Source organism: Leopardus geoffroyi, chromosome B4, assembly GCF_018350155.1.
Source record: "Leopardus geoffroyi isolate Oge1 chromosome B4, O.geoffroyi_Oge1_pat1.0, whole genome shotgun sequence".
Lineage (NCBI taxonomy): Eukaryota > Metazoa > Chordata > Mammalia > Carnivora > Felidae > Leopardus > Leopardus geoffroyi.
Window position 1 is genome coordinate 79,455,943 of NC_059341.1, and position 17,688 is coordinate 79,473,630.

General features: G+C 54.0%; 1 protein-coding gene across 2 annotated transcripts; it reads right to left on the minus strand.

Annotated features, from left to right (window-relative positions):
* Positions 1 to 1,170: 1,170 nt before the first annotated feature.
* KRT71 (keratin 71) lies at positions 1,171 to 10,751 on the minus strand. 2 transcript variants are annotated; one of them, XM_045466127.1, is made up of 9 exons: positions 10,293 to 10,751; positions 7,135 to 7,349; positions 6,387 to 6,447; positions 5,765 to 5,860; positions 5,231 to 5,395; positions 4,905 to 5,030; positions 3,312 to 3,532; positions 2,891 to 2,925; positions 1,171 to 2,004 (listed from the first exon to the last, which is right to left on the minus strand). In XM_045466127.1, the coding sequence occupies exons 1-9, from the start codon at positions 10,734 to 10,736 to the stop codon at positions 1,793 to 1,795; spliced, it is 1,575 nt and encodes a 524-aa protein (XP_045322083.1). In that variant the 5' UTR covers positions 10,737 to 10,751; the 3' UTR covers positions 1,171 to 1,792. The 2 variants fall into 2 exon arrangements, with proteins under 2 accessions (XP_045322083.1, XP_045322084.1); XM_045466128.1 differs by lacking the exons at positions 1,171 to 2,004; positions 2,891 to 2,925 and adding an exon at positions 3,115 to 3,157 and having other exon boundaries at positions 3,264 to 3,532.
* Positions 10,752 to 17,688: the final 6,937 nt, after the last annotated feature.

The window sequence follows — 17,688 nt, forward strand, 5'->3', positions numbered from 1 at the left end:
GTTCTTACTGCTGCAAAGGTAGCAGAGGCAGCAGGTGTATGTGGATCCTCTGCTGAGGGACAGTTCTGAAAGACAGTGTCTCTACCCAGTTCTGAAAATACACACACACACACACACACACACACACACACACAGGCTTCACCATGTTGACCAGTGAAGCAAACTTGCTGCTGAGTCTTGATCTGTTCATCCTCCTCCACCCACATGGTGGTGTTGACTTCCAAGTTGAGAGAGGTGAGAGGCTGAAGCTGATGGCCACCTCCTGGGTTACAGGGGTTCGAGGCTGGCCCTGGTGGCCTTGGGCTAAGCCCCAACCACTACTCTAAAGTTCTGTCTGCCAACCCAGCCCATTCGTCCCTTTCTCCAATCCCTCTACCTCCAATTTTGTAAGCTCTTCAAGCCCCCAAGGACTTCCTGACTGAGGTTTGGCAGCTCATGCTTGTCGCTGGGGGTGGGGGGTCTGTCTGTCTTCCTTACACCTCTCCTCACCCCAGGGTAGACAGCCGTCTGGGCGGGAGCCACCTGTACGGTCACTAAAATTTATAGCCTACCCTGACCCCCAACTCACTTCTCCCAAGTCCAGCCTCAGGCTCCAAAAACTTGTTCCCCATCTGGGCATCCTACAGGCCCCAAGTGTGGGGTCCCCATAAGCTCCACCCTTTCTGAGCGACCCCTCCCCCAAAAGGCCAGGCCTCTGAGCAACGAGGAAAGAGTTGAACAAACGCAGACACCTGCCTGCCAAACCCCTACCTTCCCTCTAGGAAAGAACCAGTTCTTAGATGGAGGCCAGGGTCCCAGTCGGGAGCAGGACCACGTCTGTCAGTAGACACAGGTAATTCTTTTGTTGAAAGCCACAAACCACACTGCACACACCCCCTTCCTCTATTCCTCCTTTCTTCTCTCCCTCTTCTTCTCCCTCCCTCCTCCCAAAGTCAGCCCATGCTTCATTCCCCTGCAGCTCCAACACTGCCCAGCCCCTGGGCCACGTGTGCTCTGAGAGCTCCTTTTCCTGCTCCGCAGAAAAAATTAACATAGAACTGTGGGCTGCACAGGTAATACGCAGTGTGTACTGTGTGTGTGTCTGTGTGTGCCTGTGTGGTGCCTGCTCCAGTGAGTACCCAAGGAACTGAGTATGTGCACACACCTTGACTACTCAGACACCAAGCCATCAGATTGTGCTGTTTATTGACGATGCGATAGGAGGGTTCTAAGAAGAAAGGGGATGCAGAGGGCCTCCTCTTCCCTGCTTCTGGACACAGGAGAGTGACGAGAGATGCTGAGTTGTACCGGGTCCCGCTCAGAGTGAGCCATGAGATGGAGACAAGGTGGGGTAGGGACTGGCTGCTCTTGGTTGTTGTCCTTCAGTCCTCCTTGTCTTGAACGCAGAACCAGCCACTAGCCTAGGCAGGAGCTGGGACAAAGGCCCCAGTGTGAGAGCTGGGGCTCGGTGTGAGCCCCAGGGAGCCAGACAGAGTATTTAGCGACTGAGCTGGAAGCTGTTGTAGAGGGCAGAAGTCTGGGAGCCTGGAGCCGAGCTGATGGCATAGGTGGGGGACCTCAGCCAAGGAAAGTAGTGCCAGGCATATGCCAGGAGGAATTTCCCCAGGGTTAGTCATCCACACCTGTCCAGGCTCAGGAAGACACAGGCTGGGAGAAGTGGGTGGCCAAGGCCAGCACTGGAGGTACGAGAGCAGGGCTGGGTGGAGATGGGGCTGCTGGTGGGCTGGGGAAGAGCGTGTGTGGGAGACAGCTGGGGATGCACGGGTGGCAGGAGGGCATCGGACGGCCCTCTCTACCTGCTGGCTTTCTTGGAGGACGCGCTCTGGCTGGAGCCCTTCCCCAGGGTATCCTTGTAGTCGCTGGTGCTGCCCCGGCTCCTGCCCTCCCCACCGCGGACGCTGCACACGCCCGAGATGCAGCTGCTGCTGTTGGCCACGTAGCCGCCGCTGACGGAGCTGGGCCGGAGGCCGTAGCCACTGCTGCCGCTGGTGCTGCTGATGATGGCTGCAGAGGGAGAGCAGGGTCAGCTCCCCTCAGGGGGCAGAACCAGAGGAGGTTACCCTTCCCTGGGACAGAGGGGCCTCTTGGGACGATGGGTTAGGTGAGGGCTTTGGTTATAGCCACATGCAGTTTGGATAAGGAGGAAGCAGTCCTGGGCTGGGATCCAGGAGACCTGATTGCTGGCCATGCCTCTGCCATCTGGCTGTTTGGGCTGTTGGGGCTGTAACCCCAACCCAGGGAAAATACCCCAAAGACAGCTTCCCCCATGTCCTTCCCTTGCCTTGTGCAGCTTCGACTGGCTGATTCTTAACTCCCAGAGGCCCATCGCTTTGGTACCAGCACACCCACCTATGTTCTGGATATACCCCTCCCCCTTCTAGTAGCCTTTTTGCTCAACTTCCCAGCCTCCAACCTCTGCCTCTGGCTAGCTGTCCCACAGATGGCATCTTTTGGAAGCTCTGGTTTAATTCTTAGTCCTACTGAGAAATCCAGAGATCCAATACTGTCACCTTGCTTAGCCTCAGAGGTTCCCCCTTCCCTGATCCCCTCAGCCCCCTCTATTTCCCCAGCCCAGGGCTGGTCACAACTTGCAGCTCTGGTGTCCCGGGCCTCACACACACTCATCCTTTGTTTCCCCTTCCCTATAGCGATAGCCGTCCTAGCTGCCATCCCCTGGGAACGGGGAGACAGAGGGACAAGGAGGAAGCAGTCCTGGGCTGGGAGCCAGGAGACCTGATTGCTGGCCATGCCTCTGCCATCTGGCTGTTTGATTTCAAGGTGTTTTGCTCTCTGATCCTTAGGTGCTCATGTATACACACAGTGGGGGGGACTAAGGCCCTTTCTGGTCTGCAGGTTCTACAGCTTTAGGTCCAAGCATACAAGTACTTACAGATGCTGACAGGGGAGGGAAATTCTCCTGACATCCTGTTAGGGAGAGAAATAAAATAAGACCAAGCAGCCATCCAACCCACAATCTATTGACCTCAAAGCCAGTGTCCCCAACAGCCTGATGTGGGTTTCTGAACCCAGTGGGCACCTGTGGAAATTCCAGGGCTTCTCTGGAACAAGCGGAGCTTGGAAAGCTCTGGGCGCTGCCGCTGAATCTTTGGGGTAACCGGGCGGTGCCTGGCATGAAGTGAGTGCTCACGCCAGGGCAGGTGTTATTAATTACTGTTATTATTCCCATCATTGCCACCCCTTCACCACCAAGAACGCATCTTATTCTGGAGAGTGTGCTAAGCTTTCCGCTTTCGTCCTTCTCAAATCCCCGGGGCTCTCCTGCCAGAGCACCCCCCCACACACACACACACCTGCATTCCTCGCTCTCCAGCAGTTTGCGGTAGGTGGCGATCTCCATGTCCAAGGCCAGCTTCAGGCTCATGAGCTCCTGGTACTCCCGCAGCATCCGGGCCAGCTCCTCCTTGGCCTGGTGCAGGGCGGCCTCCAGCTCGTCCAGCTTGGCCCGGGCGTCCTTCAGGGCACTGTCGCCCCGCTGCTCGGCATCGGCGATGGCCGTCTCCAGGTTGGAAGCCTAGACAGGGAGTTGGAGAAGCTCAAAAACTGGAAGGGGTAATTCGAGTCATCCAAATCCAAATCTCACTAGCGCTTGCTGATTCCCGGGCAGGGATGCCCACCTCCACCCTTCACACCTCCCATTCCTCTTCTAGGCCGGGGCCCTTCCTGGAGCTGGCTATCTCCACTCGTGTTTAGGCATTGGTAGTGATGAAAAATAGCCCGTCCTCCCCTCCTGCGATCGTGGCCAATTCAGTACCACGTCAGTTCATCGCAAAGACATTTACTTGGCCACCCATGTGCCAAGGATACAAAATGAATAAGAATGTGATTGGCTTTCTGCTCTGGAACTGTTTAAAGTCTGGGAGGAGAGACCATTGGAATATGGTGTTGTAGATACAATGATAGTGGCCACCCAGGGGCATAGGACCACCGACAAGGAGTGCAGGGAAGTAGATTTCCCAGAACCAACTATTATTTCCCAAGTGCTTACCATCTGTCTGGTACTGCACTCAGCCCTTTATATGCATTTTATGTACCTAAGCCCATGTAGTCCTGTGCAGAAGGGATAATGAACTTGCCCCACATCACAGAGCCACTAAGTGTTAGAGCCCAGGGGCAGATGGAAAGATCACTAGACTAGGAGCCACAGTTGATTCCGATCACCGCTCTGCCACTTGCCAGCTTGCAACCCTCTTAACTTCTCTGAGCCTCAGTCTCACCTGCAACAATGGGTAACGCTTGCCTCAGAGAGTCTTTGGGACGATTCAATCCGATAAAATGATAGGAGCTGCTGCTATTGATATGATACAAACGCATCTTGTCTTCTCACCTTAAAGCTGAGACTGCAGCCCATACTCCTGGGCGTGGTTCCAAGCAAGGCCTTAATAAAGCACTTTAATGGGTGCTGTCTGAGCCCACTGACCAATCATTTGATCCAAAAATGTTTGTTAAGCTTCTACTATGTGCCAGGCACTATGCTCCACGCTGGGCAAACAATGGGGAACAAAGCAGCCAGCTCCCTGCCTTCTTCCGGTCTAGTGGAAGACGGGACAGGCTGGTATCAGGCAATTGTCAAAGGGTGACAAGACAAGAGAAGTGCCGGTGCCGGCAGAGCATGTGACTAGGAAAAAGGGAACAGGGGTGTGGGCCTAGTCCATTCTGGAGAATGAGAGTAGGCTTCCTGTGGGAGAGGCTTCGAAGCAGAGGTCCTTGGGGTGAGTAGGAGATGAGATGCCTCAGGGATGTCTGCTCCAAGTACTCAAGACAGTGACCTCACTGTCTCCTTTCTTCTCGTGGGCAGAGATTTGGGAGGCTGATATCCTTGGCCAACTCATCCCCCCTTCAATTTTGCCCTCCTGCCCTGGGCCATCGGTAGCCGGTCCCCTCACCTGCTTCTTCACATTCTCAATCTCTGAGCGGATTCTCTGGATGAGCCGGGTGAGCTCCGAGATTTCGTTCTTGGTGTTTTTGAGGTCATCCCCATGCCGGCCAGCTGCCAGCTGTAGCTCCTGGAACTGGGGACCCCAAAGTACAGAGCCATAGGTAAGCATGATGCATGTGTCATGGGAGGACAAGATGTCTGGGATTGGAGATGTCATGGGGGAAGGGCATGTTGGACACTTAACTGGACATGGTCGCTGTTCTGGGAGTGTTCAGGCCCAGCCCTCATGCCTGCTGGAGTTGCCCTCCCCGGTCCTGCCTCAGCCCAGCTCACCTTGGTCTGGTACAGGGCCTCAGCCTCAGCCTTGCTCTTCAAGGCGATCTCTTCATACTGGGCACGGACCTCGTCAATGATGCTGTCCAAGTTCAGGTCCCGGTTGTTATCCATGGACAGGATGACGGACATGTCGCTGATGTGGGACTGGATCTGAGCGATCTCCTACATGGGAAACAGGGCTGGTCTCAGAACTTGACTACAGGAGGCCAACACCACCCCTCACCCACCGCCACCAAGCAAGGTTAGCAAATCCAGGAGACGCTAACTTCGAGGCTCTGAACCAAGGCTGTTGCTCCCTGGGCAAAGTGAGCTCCCTTCAGGCCCCAGACAGACTCCCACCACCATGAAGCCAGGACCTGGACTATTTCCTTCCCACCCAGAGGGTGCAGATTAGGAGCTTCTTGGGGCTAAAATGGGAGATGAATGGCCAACCAGGGGGCCTCCCTGAGAGAGGGGAGCCTCCTCCAGCCCCCAGAACAGAGTTTTACCCGCTGGCTGCCCTCAGAGGGGTGGGTGGAGAGACAGACTTACGGCTTCATAGAGGCACTTGAAAAACTTGATCTCCTGATCCATGGAGTCCACCTTGGCCTGGAGCTCCTCCTTATTGGCATAAGCTGCATCCACGTCCTGAAAGATGCCCCCCCCCCATCCCTCGGTCACTACCAAGAAGAAAACACCAACCCCAGCCTGGGTGCCCTGCACACGGAAATAGCTTCCCTCCTCTCTCTGAGAGGCTCATGGCAAAGGACAGGAACGAACAGAAGGGCCAGTCCTGCCCCATCCTGAGAATCTATGCTCTCAGCAGGAATGGGGTTCCCCTCTGAGGAAGGGAGCCCCAGCCAGACAGCTGGAACCCCAGCCATCAGTCATCCTTCTGACATCTAGGTCAAGCCCCGTGGTCTCTGGGGAGCCCCCGTGTGTCATCTTCTGCTGTTCTTTGTTGTGGACAAACCCTGTCCACGTGAAACACTCGGGAAGGCCATTATTGTCTCTGCCTTTTCATTCCCTCTCTGGGTAGTCCATCGTGGTTTTCGCTGGCCCCCCTCATTATTTTGCAATTGCCTCTCTTTCACCGAGAGCAGAGCACACTGGTAGGCTCAGCCTTCCCTGGTCCCAGGCCAGCCCCGGACTCAAGGCCTGCCTTCCCCCTCACCTTCTTGAGCAGCACAAACTCGTTCTCTGCAGCTGTCCGCCTGTTGATTTCTTCCTCATACCTGCAGGAAAGCCAGGGCTCAGCTGGTCAATGCATCTCACTTAGAACCCTCTCACCGAGAACCCTCATCCCTCAAGAAAGACTCTGAACAAGAGGCAGTGTGCCCATTCGAGGGGACAGATGCTAATGGGCCACAGAGTATTGGGCTGCTGGGGCTGCCAGGCAAGGGAGGCTTCCTGGAGGAGGGGACACGGTAACCAAGTTTGAAAAAAGGAGATTGTTGAAGATCTAGGTACAAAAATGAGGGAGGAACACGTGGAGCAAATGCTCTGTGAGAAATCTCAGAGGGAGCAAGGAGCAAATTTGAAAATTTGAATCAAGCCTTTCAAATGAATGGGGATGTTTCCTTAGTTACTCCTCTTGGCCATTCGGGGAGGTGGATGGATGTAAGTCCCCTTTACCAGTGAAGACCCGGGAGCTCTGAGTGGCTTACCCGAGGCTTCCCTCACCCAACCAGACATAATCCTTTGACCACCGTCCAGCTACCTGGACATCTGTCCTCTGTGCCAGATCAGAGGCTGGAGAATCAAGTTCCAGAGTTTTGTGGGAGTAATTCTGCCCGGTATGACAAGGAACATGGCCCCTCACCTCCGACACCTTTCAGCTGGGGTAGCTGCCACTCCTGCAGAGGGAGCTCAAAGGGAAAGGGGCAGCTGTCCAGCTGCAGCGAGATCCCTTCCCCACTCACTTCTTCTTGTAGTCCTCCACCACGTCCCGCACGCTCCGCAGCTCCGAGTCCAGCCGCACCCGGTCCCCGGACAGCGTCTCCAGCTGCTTCCGCAGGTTGCTGATGTAGCCCTCGAGGATGGGCTCCAGGTTGTTCTTGCAGTTGTTCAGGTCCAGCTGCTGTAGCAGCTCCCACTTGGTCTCCAGCACCTGGTTCTGCTGTTCCAGGAACCGCACCTGGGACCCAAAGGACAGAAACTGTTGAGCCCCCCGTGGAAACAGTCACACCTGTCTTTCACGAGGCACTGTGCAAAGCACTCTGCCTGCATTTTCTCCTTTTCTCCTCATGACAGCTGCGTGAGGTGGGCAAATCATGAACCCCACTTAATGGAGAGGAAACTGAGCCGTAGAGAATTTAGCCTCTTTCCAAGGTCCAATGGTTGGATAAGTGAGGGAGCCCAGACATGTGTCCCTGTAACTCATGCACCCAGTCGCTCAGAACCCACTGTGGCCAAACCGACTCAGGGCAGGTGTGTGCCTAAAAAATACTAGGACAGAGTCAGGCTGGGTCCATCTTTGGAAAGCTTGACCTTGCTGAAGATGGGAGTCTGTCCTTCATTTTATAACATGTCAAGTTCAACAAGGCTCCAAGGGCTTCCAGGTCATCTAAATGTCAGCATCAGGCTCCATCTCCTTCATTGCCCATGTCCTCCTCCCTCAGCCCTAGTTCTACCCCCCAGAACCATCTTCCACAGGGCAAAAACGGCACGTGGGGCATGATGGGCAGTACTCCCCATGCCACTGTGGATTCGCTGGGCCAGGAAACTGACCAGAGGGAGGATATCTACTTATTGTTCGCTTGTGTGGTTTTTTAAATGTGTCACTTAATCCACATGAGCACAGCCAGTGTCTAAATAAGATTGTGTTCCTTATCGTCATAAACACAGGACCTCGGAAAACCATCAGGGATTCAGTGTTGAGATGCGATCAGCCACCAAACTGCTTGCCCCCAGCAGATTATCCAGTCTTGCTTTGGTTTAACCAGTCCTGACTCTTTCAGGTAAATTCTTAAGACTAAGCATTAACCACAGAGTAAAGCCTACACCCAGGACACCGCAATTCACATCCGGACCACGCACTGGCTAATCGGGACCACTGATAAGATGTACTGTATTTTCTGGCTCCCTGGCGTTAGGCGACTGTGCTCCTCTGGACACTGAAGTTATTTGGAAACTGTCCAGGCCTTTGAGCTGGCTTCTCCCTCACTTTAGACAAACCACCTTTGTTCAGAAGTGACCGTCTTCATGAAGAAGGTGACTCTTCTTTCCATGTCTCCAGACTTTGCCCCTTAATGGGGTTTGACCAGCCCAGCCAAAGGTCAGTCCACTGCCATGTGACCCCCAAACTCCAAACCTCAGAGCCCTTTGATCTTCCAAATGTGAAGTGGTTTGGAGGAATAAAGAGCCACAGAGACAGTGCTGGCCCCGGAGGTGAGCAAGGGATCCTCTGAGCAGGCGTCTAGAGCTGGGGGACGGGAGTAGGCTCCAATGGCCACTGACCATTTCAACCATAGGCTTTGTTCTGGGCTGACCCGTCCTTGGTGCCTAACTGCCACATAGCCAGTGTAGCCCCCCATCCCCAGGACAGTCTCACTTTCCTTCCTTCCCATCCCCACCCCAGATGCCAAACCCTGGCATGGCATTTATCTCCATGCTTTTGCTGACTCATAGAATGGGAGTAATAATTGCTCATCTACCAAAAGTCAGGGGCTTATCTGGACTGCATGATGCCTTGAGGCCTATTCCAGACCTGTGGTTCCTCCTCTTCTCAACACCCCTCCCTGATCTCTCTGAAGATAAAAATGGTAGTAACAATAACCACCATTTGGGAGTACGTGTGCGGCACTGTGCCAAGATCTTCACAAGCATTTTCTTTTATAAACCTGGGCGACAAACCCCGAGAAGTAGGCTATTATCTGCATTGCAAAGATGACATAGAGGCAGAGATAAATAACTCTCTACATGGCTGGCTCTGCGGCTGGCTTAGCCAAGACACAGCCGGAAAGTGATGGGGCCGGAGTGGAAGCCAGGTCTGACCTCAGCGCAGTGTGGAGACATCTTTCCCACTGCACTCTTCTGCCTCTGGCTCTCCTTAGCCAACTAAAAAAAAAAAAAATTCCCATGGCCGAGCCACCCGGGAGTGACCACACTCTGATGCTTCTGATCCATCAGTCAAATGACTAGTGGAGGAGATCTGCTCGCGATGGATGGGAAAAAAAGACAGGCTTTCCTGGTTGCTCTGGGGCAGGTTCCCTCTCACTGGCTTTCCCCACGCACAGCCTGCATGGACCCCAGGCTTAGCAATGGCACCAAGCCGACCCTTGAGTGAGAAGCAGGGATCTTCCCTTTGGAGCTCCTGCCGGTACCCCCCATGAGCCTCTGCCAGCAGAGACAGACCTACCTCTGTCTTCTCTTAGGAAAGATCATGCAAGGAACCTTAAACAAGTCACCCTGATGAAAGAAAACACCTGTTTTGTGCCTCCTCATAGCTCACCTGAGGAGAATCAGTCTGGAGACATGGAAAGAAGAGTCCCCTTCTTCATGAAGACGGTCACCTCTGAACAAAGGTGGTTTGTCTAAAGTGAGGGAGGGGGCGCCTGGGTGGCTCAGTCGGTTGGGCGTCCGACTTCAGCCAGGTCACGATCTCGCGGTCCGGGAGTTCGAGCCCCGCGTCGGGCTCTGGGCTGATGGCTCGGAGCCTGGAGCCTGTTTCCGATTCTGTGTCTCCCTCTCTCTCTGCCCCTCCCCCGTTCATGCTCTGTCTCTCTCTGTCCCAAAAATAAATAAAAAAAAGTTGAAAAAAAATTAAAAAAAAAAATAAATAAAGTGAGGGAGAAGCCAGCTCAAAGGCCTGGACAGTTTCCAAATAACTTCAGTGTCCAGAGGAGCACAGTCGCCTAACCCCAGGGAGCCAGAAAATACGGGTACATCTTATCAGTGGTCCCGATGAGCCAGTGCGTGGTCCGGATATGAATTGTGGTGTCCTGGGTGTAGGCTTTACTCTGTGGTTAATGCTGAGTCTCAAGAATTTACATGAAAGAGTCAGGATTGGTTAAACCAGAGAATCCCTTCTCTGTAACAGAAGCTCGTGTTCTAAGAAGAGAAGAGAAGTTAGACCCACCTTGTCGATGAAGGAGGCGAACTTGTTGTTCAGAGCCTTGATCTGCTCCCGCTCTTGGGCGCGCACTTTCTGGATCTCAGGGTCCAGCTCCACGTTGAGGGGGGCCAGGAGGCTCTCGTTGACAGTGACCTGATGGATACCTCCGGGTGGGCACACAGTTGGACACACGGGCCCCAGGGCCACACTGCCAAACATGCTGCCAGCAAAGCCACTGGCCCGGCCCCGGCCAAATCCATAACCACTCTTCCCGCTGCCGCTGGCCATGTTGAGGGAGATGTTCCGGATGCCGCCCAGGCTGTAGAGGCTCCGGCTTCCGAAGCCCCCGCTGAGCCCTTTGCCCCCTGCCCGGTAGGAGGACGAGCTGCCCCCTGAGAGCACTGCCGAGCAGCCGCTGAAGCCCCCCTTGGCGGCAGCCCCCGACTTGCAGGTGAACTGGCGGTTCATGCTGCTGGTGGAGATGGAGGTCAGATGCAGGAGGGGTGAAGGCCAAGTCCCGCACGGGCTCTGCAGCTTGCAGTGAGGACTGGCAGGGCACCCTTCCTTATATGTGCTTGGCATTGGGGCTCGTGGATGGGCAGTCAAGAGCTTAATTCATGGGTTTGGCTTGCCTGGGAGCAAGAAGTCATTTTCTCTATGCTGAGCTAGAGATCAAGCCCTCCCCACCTCTGAAACAACATGAAACCTTCAAATTGCTGGGCTTGCAAGCCTTGCTCATGTAATTTGGGTTTTATCTAATTAACCTGCTGTTATAGGGTAATTTGCCCCAGGCCCCAGCCTCTCCAGGGGGATGTCACTGGCACTCCACCATCCTGACTAAACTTCTCTGGGTTATGGGCTTCCTCCTGGGGGCTCAGGGAGCTGGAAGGGGATGGGCTTTCCTGGACAGAGTAGGCTCCTGGGTAGAGTGTCTGGGGGCTCCAACCATAGGTGTGTCCTCGTCTTTACCGGAAAGAGACCATTCATTCTGGTCTCCTGGAGACACACCCCACTGATGGCTTCTTCCTCTAACCCAGAGAGGACAGTGGCCCTGTGTGCTGGGGTGTGAAGGATGGAGTGACCCTCATGAGGACATGAGGGGTCATAGGCTTCCGTCAGTTCTCTAGGAAATGGGGTCTCCGCACTTCACGACTCTCAAGCTCCAATAAGGCAGGCTGGAGGCTGTGCAAGGCACAATTGATGTCTAGTAACGAACACTGGACAGAATGAAGAAAAGGAGGAGGGAGTTGGAGCAGGTGGCTGAAAATTCAGGGAGTCAACTCAGGAGGCAGGGAGATGGCAGAGAGAGGCTCATCAGGGCCTGGAGGCTTCAAGGAAGGACTCCTGGGTGGTCCGTTGGCTCATTTCTGTCTTGTGTATTTGTTAGTAAGAGCGGGAACAAGCTGAGGACAGGAACCATCTGTTTAGAGTTCAAGTGGAGGAACTGCTGTCCAGGTGAAACTGAACTCCTATGCATCTCTTCAGACCCACGCAAGCCCAGTGAGTACCTTGCTGTCCTGCTCCAGCCTGCGATCCTTGCCCCAAACTCTGCCTGCTGTCCCTGCCATCTCAGATGCCTGACTCTTGGCCCGGGCCCCAGTCCTTCCCCCGTGAATGCCATTGCTGCCAAGACCCCTGTTCTGCCTGTGGCCGGCTCTGTCCCCAGAGATTGCCTTTACCCAATGATCTCTATTGGGACCCCAAGGTGGGCCGTGACTCTTGGCTGGGTGAAGCCACTGGAGAGAGAAAAATCTGGAACCAAGCTGGTGTGGGGCTCTCTCACTCTGTTTAGGAGTTGGCCTGGCATCCATTCCCTCTTCCTGCCCCATACTCCTCCTTACCCACCCCGCTGCCATTTTGTCTTCCTGGCTTACCAGAACTTTTCTCTTCCTCCCTTCTCTCTTTCCCACCTTGTGTCTCCGGCATCCATCCATCTTTCCCTCTTCCCCTTTCACCACCTCTGCTCTATTGTTCCCTCTCCCAGAGGTCTTCCTGGGTCATCCCAGCCCATATCTGAGCTCCCCTGTATCTCCCTAACCCTTAGCATGTTCTTAGTGTGTTCTGGGAGGACAGTGGCTCTGTGGGAAGCCCCCATGAGGTCCCTCTGAAGACTGTGTCACGTCATCTCAGTTTTCCTTTCTAAGGAAAGTAGAAGGTTCTCCAGATCAGAGAGACCACCTAGCTACTCCTCCCGCCCTCCCCTATCCTTCCTTTTCTCCCTTCGGTAAACGTCTATTGAGAGCTTCTGTGTGCCAGGCATGTGCCCAGTGTAGGGGACATGGGGGCTCGTGGTCTAACGTTAAAGGCCTTTCCCGGCTCTTGGAACCTGTCCTAACACGATGTCCCCTCGATGGCTGGCTGTGTGTTTCTGTGACATGCATGGCAGCTCACCAATCCAACCTTCAATGTCCCTGCAGCTGCTGCCCTGCCTTGTCCTCTCTCCCTGTCCTTGATGTTCCCTGCTGCAGCCAAGGACATCTCCCCAACAGGCCTCATCTTCAAGTGCTTCCGCAGTTCTGCCACACTATCCCTAACCAGCCTGAGACACCTTTCTCCCCATCCCTTCTCATCCATATCCTCTGCTCTTTCAAAATCCTGCGTAAAACCCTGGTTCGACCCCATCTCCTCCTCTGTGTGCTGGACCCCTCTGTCCATTGACACCTGTACTGCTGTGTTCCCTGAGGGCCCAGGACCCGGGTGAGGGTCCCATGTCTCCCAGTTGACCCCTCCCCCTGTACCTCTCCTCAGGACCCAAGACCAGCCTCTAGGCATCCCTTCCTAACTGCCAGAAGACTGACAGTTGTTGGAGAATTAACCAAACAGCATGGATGGTGCATCTTCAGGGAGCCCCTGGGCCTGAATCCACCTGGAATGCCACCAGGTAGGAGCCCAGACCAGGAGCTGGCTCCAGGGGTCTGGATCCCACTCACCACCCAGCAGCGCTTAACCTCTCCAAGCCTCAGCTTCCCCAACACAAGTGGGATAATAAACTCCTGATGGGGTAGCTGTGACGGTCCCATGGGAAGCACTCCGTATATGCCTGCTACTTAATTCAGTGTTCAGTCGATGTTCTCAAGTACCAAAAGTACAGAGTAAAGTAGAAGTTAGGAATCGACCTGTCCTCTCCTGTTCTGCTCTCTCTCCTCCTTCCTCTCCTCTGGGAGAGGATGTTTGGATCCGTACATCTCCATACAGTGTCATCTGCTGTTGGAGGACAAGAAGGGGCTGCTGTCCCCAGAGATCCTAGGCTCGAGGAATCAGTCCACTCAGACCATTCCTGATCATGGAAAACTCGCCACTAGAAATAATAATAATAATAATAATAATAATAGTAGTTGTAGTCACTGTCTACCGAGCACTTGCCAAGTACCAAACTCAGTAAGAAGCACTTTTCAAACACTACATTTACTGCTATTGATCCACTTATCAGATATTTACTGAGCACCTACCAGGGGCTGAGTGGGGGGCAATACAAAGTATCCTGTCCTCAAAGCACTTTGTTTCTGGATCCATCCAAATGCAGGTGTCCCTGGGAAAAGCATCTCATCAAGCTATTAACAAGTCATTAACACTTTAGCATGAATTAGTTAATCAGATGCTAGCCATCAGGAATGGAACACCCAATGTTGTTGATGAGGATGATGATAGGAGAGGAAGGAGGAGAGTTCGGGGCCACCCACAGGAAGGGTGGGCCCAGGTAGGGCTCCTGGAGCGCATGTGTTTTTGCTGGAGGAAAAAGGGAGGGACAGAAGGAAACCAGGATAGAACCACAGTTCAGCAAGGTCATGAAGGCCCTGCCTTAGGCTTAATTAAGACCTGGGGAGACTTAGGGGCTGGATGGGGCAGAGCCCCCTGCTTTGGGAGGCCTTGGGGCTGGCAGGAGAGACAGGCTACAATTTCCCACATCTTGTGTCCCAACTGCACCTTGCCCTCACACCCTTCAAGGTACCAGGATCACTGAGTTTTCTAGCTGGCAATTATATTCTGAGACAGGCATGGACATCTCTGAGCCTCAGTTTTACTCATCTGTGAAACAGTCGGGAAGTGTCTCAGATCCGAGAATCAAACCCCCACGTTACCAGGAACATCTAGCTTTCCTTAAACATTCAAGGAAATTTGGAATTGCCTGTTAAATAAATTACATCTGTACGGTTTTATAGCCAAAACAGGTTACTTTATTTACACAAAGAATTTAATTACACAGCTTTTTGTGTGTCTGATCAGTGTGACACACTCGTTGTGATCTCTTGGCCCCAGTCAAGACCCATTGGCTCCCTTCTGGGGTCTGATAAACCTCCAGAGAAAGCCTCAGAGGGAGAAGGGAAAATCAAGTACAATCCAAGAGGGTACTAGAGATGGAAGGAAAAAGGAAAGCCACAGAGGGGAGGCGAGCCCTGGGGACCCTGAATCCACAAGGGCTGCCTGGAGGAGGGGGTTTGGGTTCTAGTCTGTTAAGGGAAAAAGGTTTGGGTGGGCTGGCGATGGGGAATGGCAAAAGCAGCCCAGGAAGGGCATGTGTAAGGAAAGGGCCCTCCAGCTGGAGCAAGCACTAGCAAAGGGCGAATATGGGTGATGGCCCCTAGATCCCAAGCTGTGTATGTAATAGGGAGGCATCGAAGGCTCTTGAGCCAGGTAGACCCTGAGCAATACAGTTGGAGGAAGCAGAATGTAACTACTGGGTGGGTAGGAAAAGTGGGGGTGGGGAGAGGCTGGAGGCATTGAGAGGGGCAGGGTTCTCGGAGAAAATAATTGTCTCCAAAATTAGAGAGAATGAGCTGGGTGGTTTGGATGACATCAGCTCCGATCCTGCCAGCCCTCCTCAACACACGGACTCAGATAGTGAGCGTGCGGTCTGTGGACCCCCCACGGGTCCCCCTCGAGCCCTTGTGCTCCCCGCAGTTTCAAGCCTGAGGTGCGGCACTCAGGCCCAAGGTGGCGGGATGGAGCGCAGTCCCTGGGGGCCTTGGCCGCAATCAGAGCCACTCATATGGGGGCAGGACAGCTGTTCAGCAGGTTTGCAGCTGGCGAGGCCAAAGGTGAGCTCACCCCAGAGGAGCTGGGGTATAAAGGATGGAAGAGGGCTGTCCCGCCAGGCACTCAGCTCCACTCCCACTGTGTGGTGTGACTGCCAGAGAGGCGTCCTCCTCGTTCAGCTCTGTGGCCAGGAGCATCTCCCTTGAGCTTTGCTGGCCATCTCCTTCCTCCAGCCCCACCGAAGCCTCTGACGAAGTGTGTGGATTTGGGAGTGTGAGGAACCAGGTCCTGGTCCCGCCGGGTGACCTTGGGGAGGCCTCCCAGCTTCCTAAGCCTCTGTTTCCACGTCTCTAAAAAGGGGGATGCTCATATATGCTCCACCTGCTCCCAGAGGTGGATGGGAGACACCTCGTAAATAACAACGATAATGATGGTACCGAGCCTACTAATAACAGCTAACACACACCGTGACCTCTGCCAGGCACGGCTCGAAGCCGTCCGCGTGTGGCAGCTCATTTAGTCCTCACAGCAGCGTGTGAGGTGGGCACTATTATCAACCCATTTTCCAGATGAAGATATTGAGGCACAAGGAAGTTAAGCTCGTAAGTAGCCGAGCCAGGGTCCAATCCGGACAGCCTGGTGGCCGTCTGCACTCTTAGCCTCTACGCTGCGCTGGCTTTCCTGTGTACAAGTGCCTGTCCTATTCCAGGTGCGCAGGGCCAGCTCCAGCCTCCCCTCAAGTGCCGGTTCCTGGTCCCTGCTGTCCCTCTGTCATCTCAACCTCAGTGTGAAAAACGGATTTTCTCCCGTTCTTCTTCCCGCACAGACCCTCCAGCCTGCTGTAGCTGACTCCTGCTCTCCTTCTCAGCCTTCTTTGCTCTTCCGAAGAACATTAATGTAGTGTCAGGACTCAGGTGAAGAAGGTAGGTGGCGGGGGGTGCTTGTGAGGTAGCTACGTGTTTCCCACATGTATCGGCTTTTCCCTGATGTCGTGTTCTCCCAGCCCATGTGGGAGGACGTGTGTAGGTGCCTATCTGTGCATGAGTGGTCGTGAGCATGGACATGGGCAGAATGGGTGGCCAGCCAGCAGGGAGTGGCCTGGCTGTCCCAGTGGTGTGTGGCTGACATCCACTGTGATGGGCTAGTGCCTGACTGTACCGGCTGTTACGTATTTTGGGTATCTTCTGAAGACATGGGTCTGTGGGCCAATGAGCATGTGTCTGTGCATGTATACGCTGGTTTCTTTTTTTTTTTTTTTTTTCCAACGTTTATTTATTTTTGGGACAGAGAGAGACAGAGCATGAACGGGGGAGGGGCAGAGAGAGAAGGAGACACAGAATCGGAAACAGGCTCCAGGCTCTGAGCCATCAGCCCAGAGCCCGATGCGGGGCTCGAACCCACGGACCGCGAGATCGTGACCTGGCTGAAGTCGGACGCTTAACCGACTGCGCCACCCAGGCGCCCCTGTATACGCTGGTTTCTGATGACAAGGGGCCCCTGTTGGACTAGCTCTCTGTTCCTCTCCATGGGTGGCACACAGGTCAGTGTCCCATTTTCATTATATTCTTTTTCAATAATAGCCATGAGGGGCAGCATGGTGACTCCCAGCTGGTGACCATTTGAGGGAATCAAATTCATTCATCCTTTCAACATCCCTGAAACCACAAAAGTAGGAGAGGTTCTGGCTAGTTGGGCCTGAAAGAACATCTCTTCCTGGGAGGGGGAGGGGGGCAGCAGGATGGACAAGGTGACTTCTCAAGGTCACAGAGCATCCATTTCACCGAGAGCTTCTCTGCCAATGCCCACGGACGAATCAATGAGAGCCGCACACGATACCAAGTTTGGAAGAGAGGGAGAAGGTTTGTGAAGATGAGAAAACAGGAGGGTTCCAGGCAGAGGGAAAAGGCACAGGGAGGAGAGGTGGGGGAGAGCAGCTGTGGCTCCAGGAGGCAGAGCACACACACTGACTGCCGTCTTCTTAGCAACCGCTCTGGGCCAGGCATTGGCCACATACTGGGGACAGAGGAAGACAGGCTGGCAAATCCCCTGGGCTTGTCCTTGACCAATCAAATGGAGGGTTAGTTCTCTCTGTCCCCCTACTGGGCCCGACTGCTCCCCCATCTTTATCACAGGTTGCTATTTGCCATATGGTGGGAAAGGCTGGGAGCAAAGTCCAAGGACAAGGTCTCTTTGGTCTTTTTCTTGCTTCCCTCCACCCCCAAATTTTACTTTTTATTTGCGTGAGAGTCCCATAACATGAAAGTAACCATTTTAAAGTGAACGATTCAGCGGCATTTAGTATATGCACCATCACTCTGGTGCAACCATCACTCTGTCTAGGTCCATACATTTCATCACCCCAAAAGGAAATGCAGTACCCACTGGCAGGCTCTGCCCCTCCCCCAACCCCTGCAACCACCAAGTCTCTATGGATTTACCTATTCTG

Excerpts from the sequence above, each read along its gene's own strand:
- KRT71 (XM_045466127.1), bottom strand. The coding sequence starts at position 10,736 with ATGAACCGCCAGTTCACCTGCAAGTCGGGGGCTGCCGCCAAGGGGGGC. Across the intron at positions 5,396-5,764 it reads TCAAGTGCCTCTATGAAGCC|GAGATCGCTCAGATCCAGTC; the intron begins GTAAGTCTGTCT and ends TTTCCCATGTAG. Across the intron at positions 5,031-5,230 it reads AGGCCCTGTACCAGACCAAG|TTCCAGGAGCTACAGCTGGC; the intron begins GTGAGCTGGGCT and ends TGGGGTCCCCAG.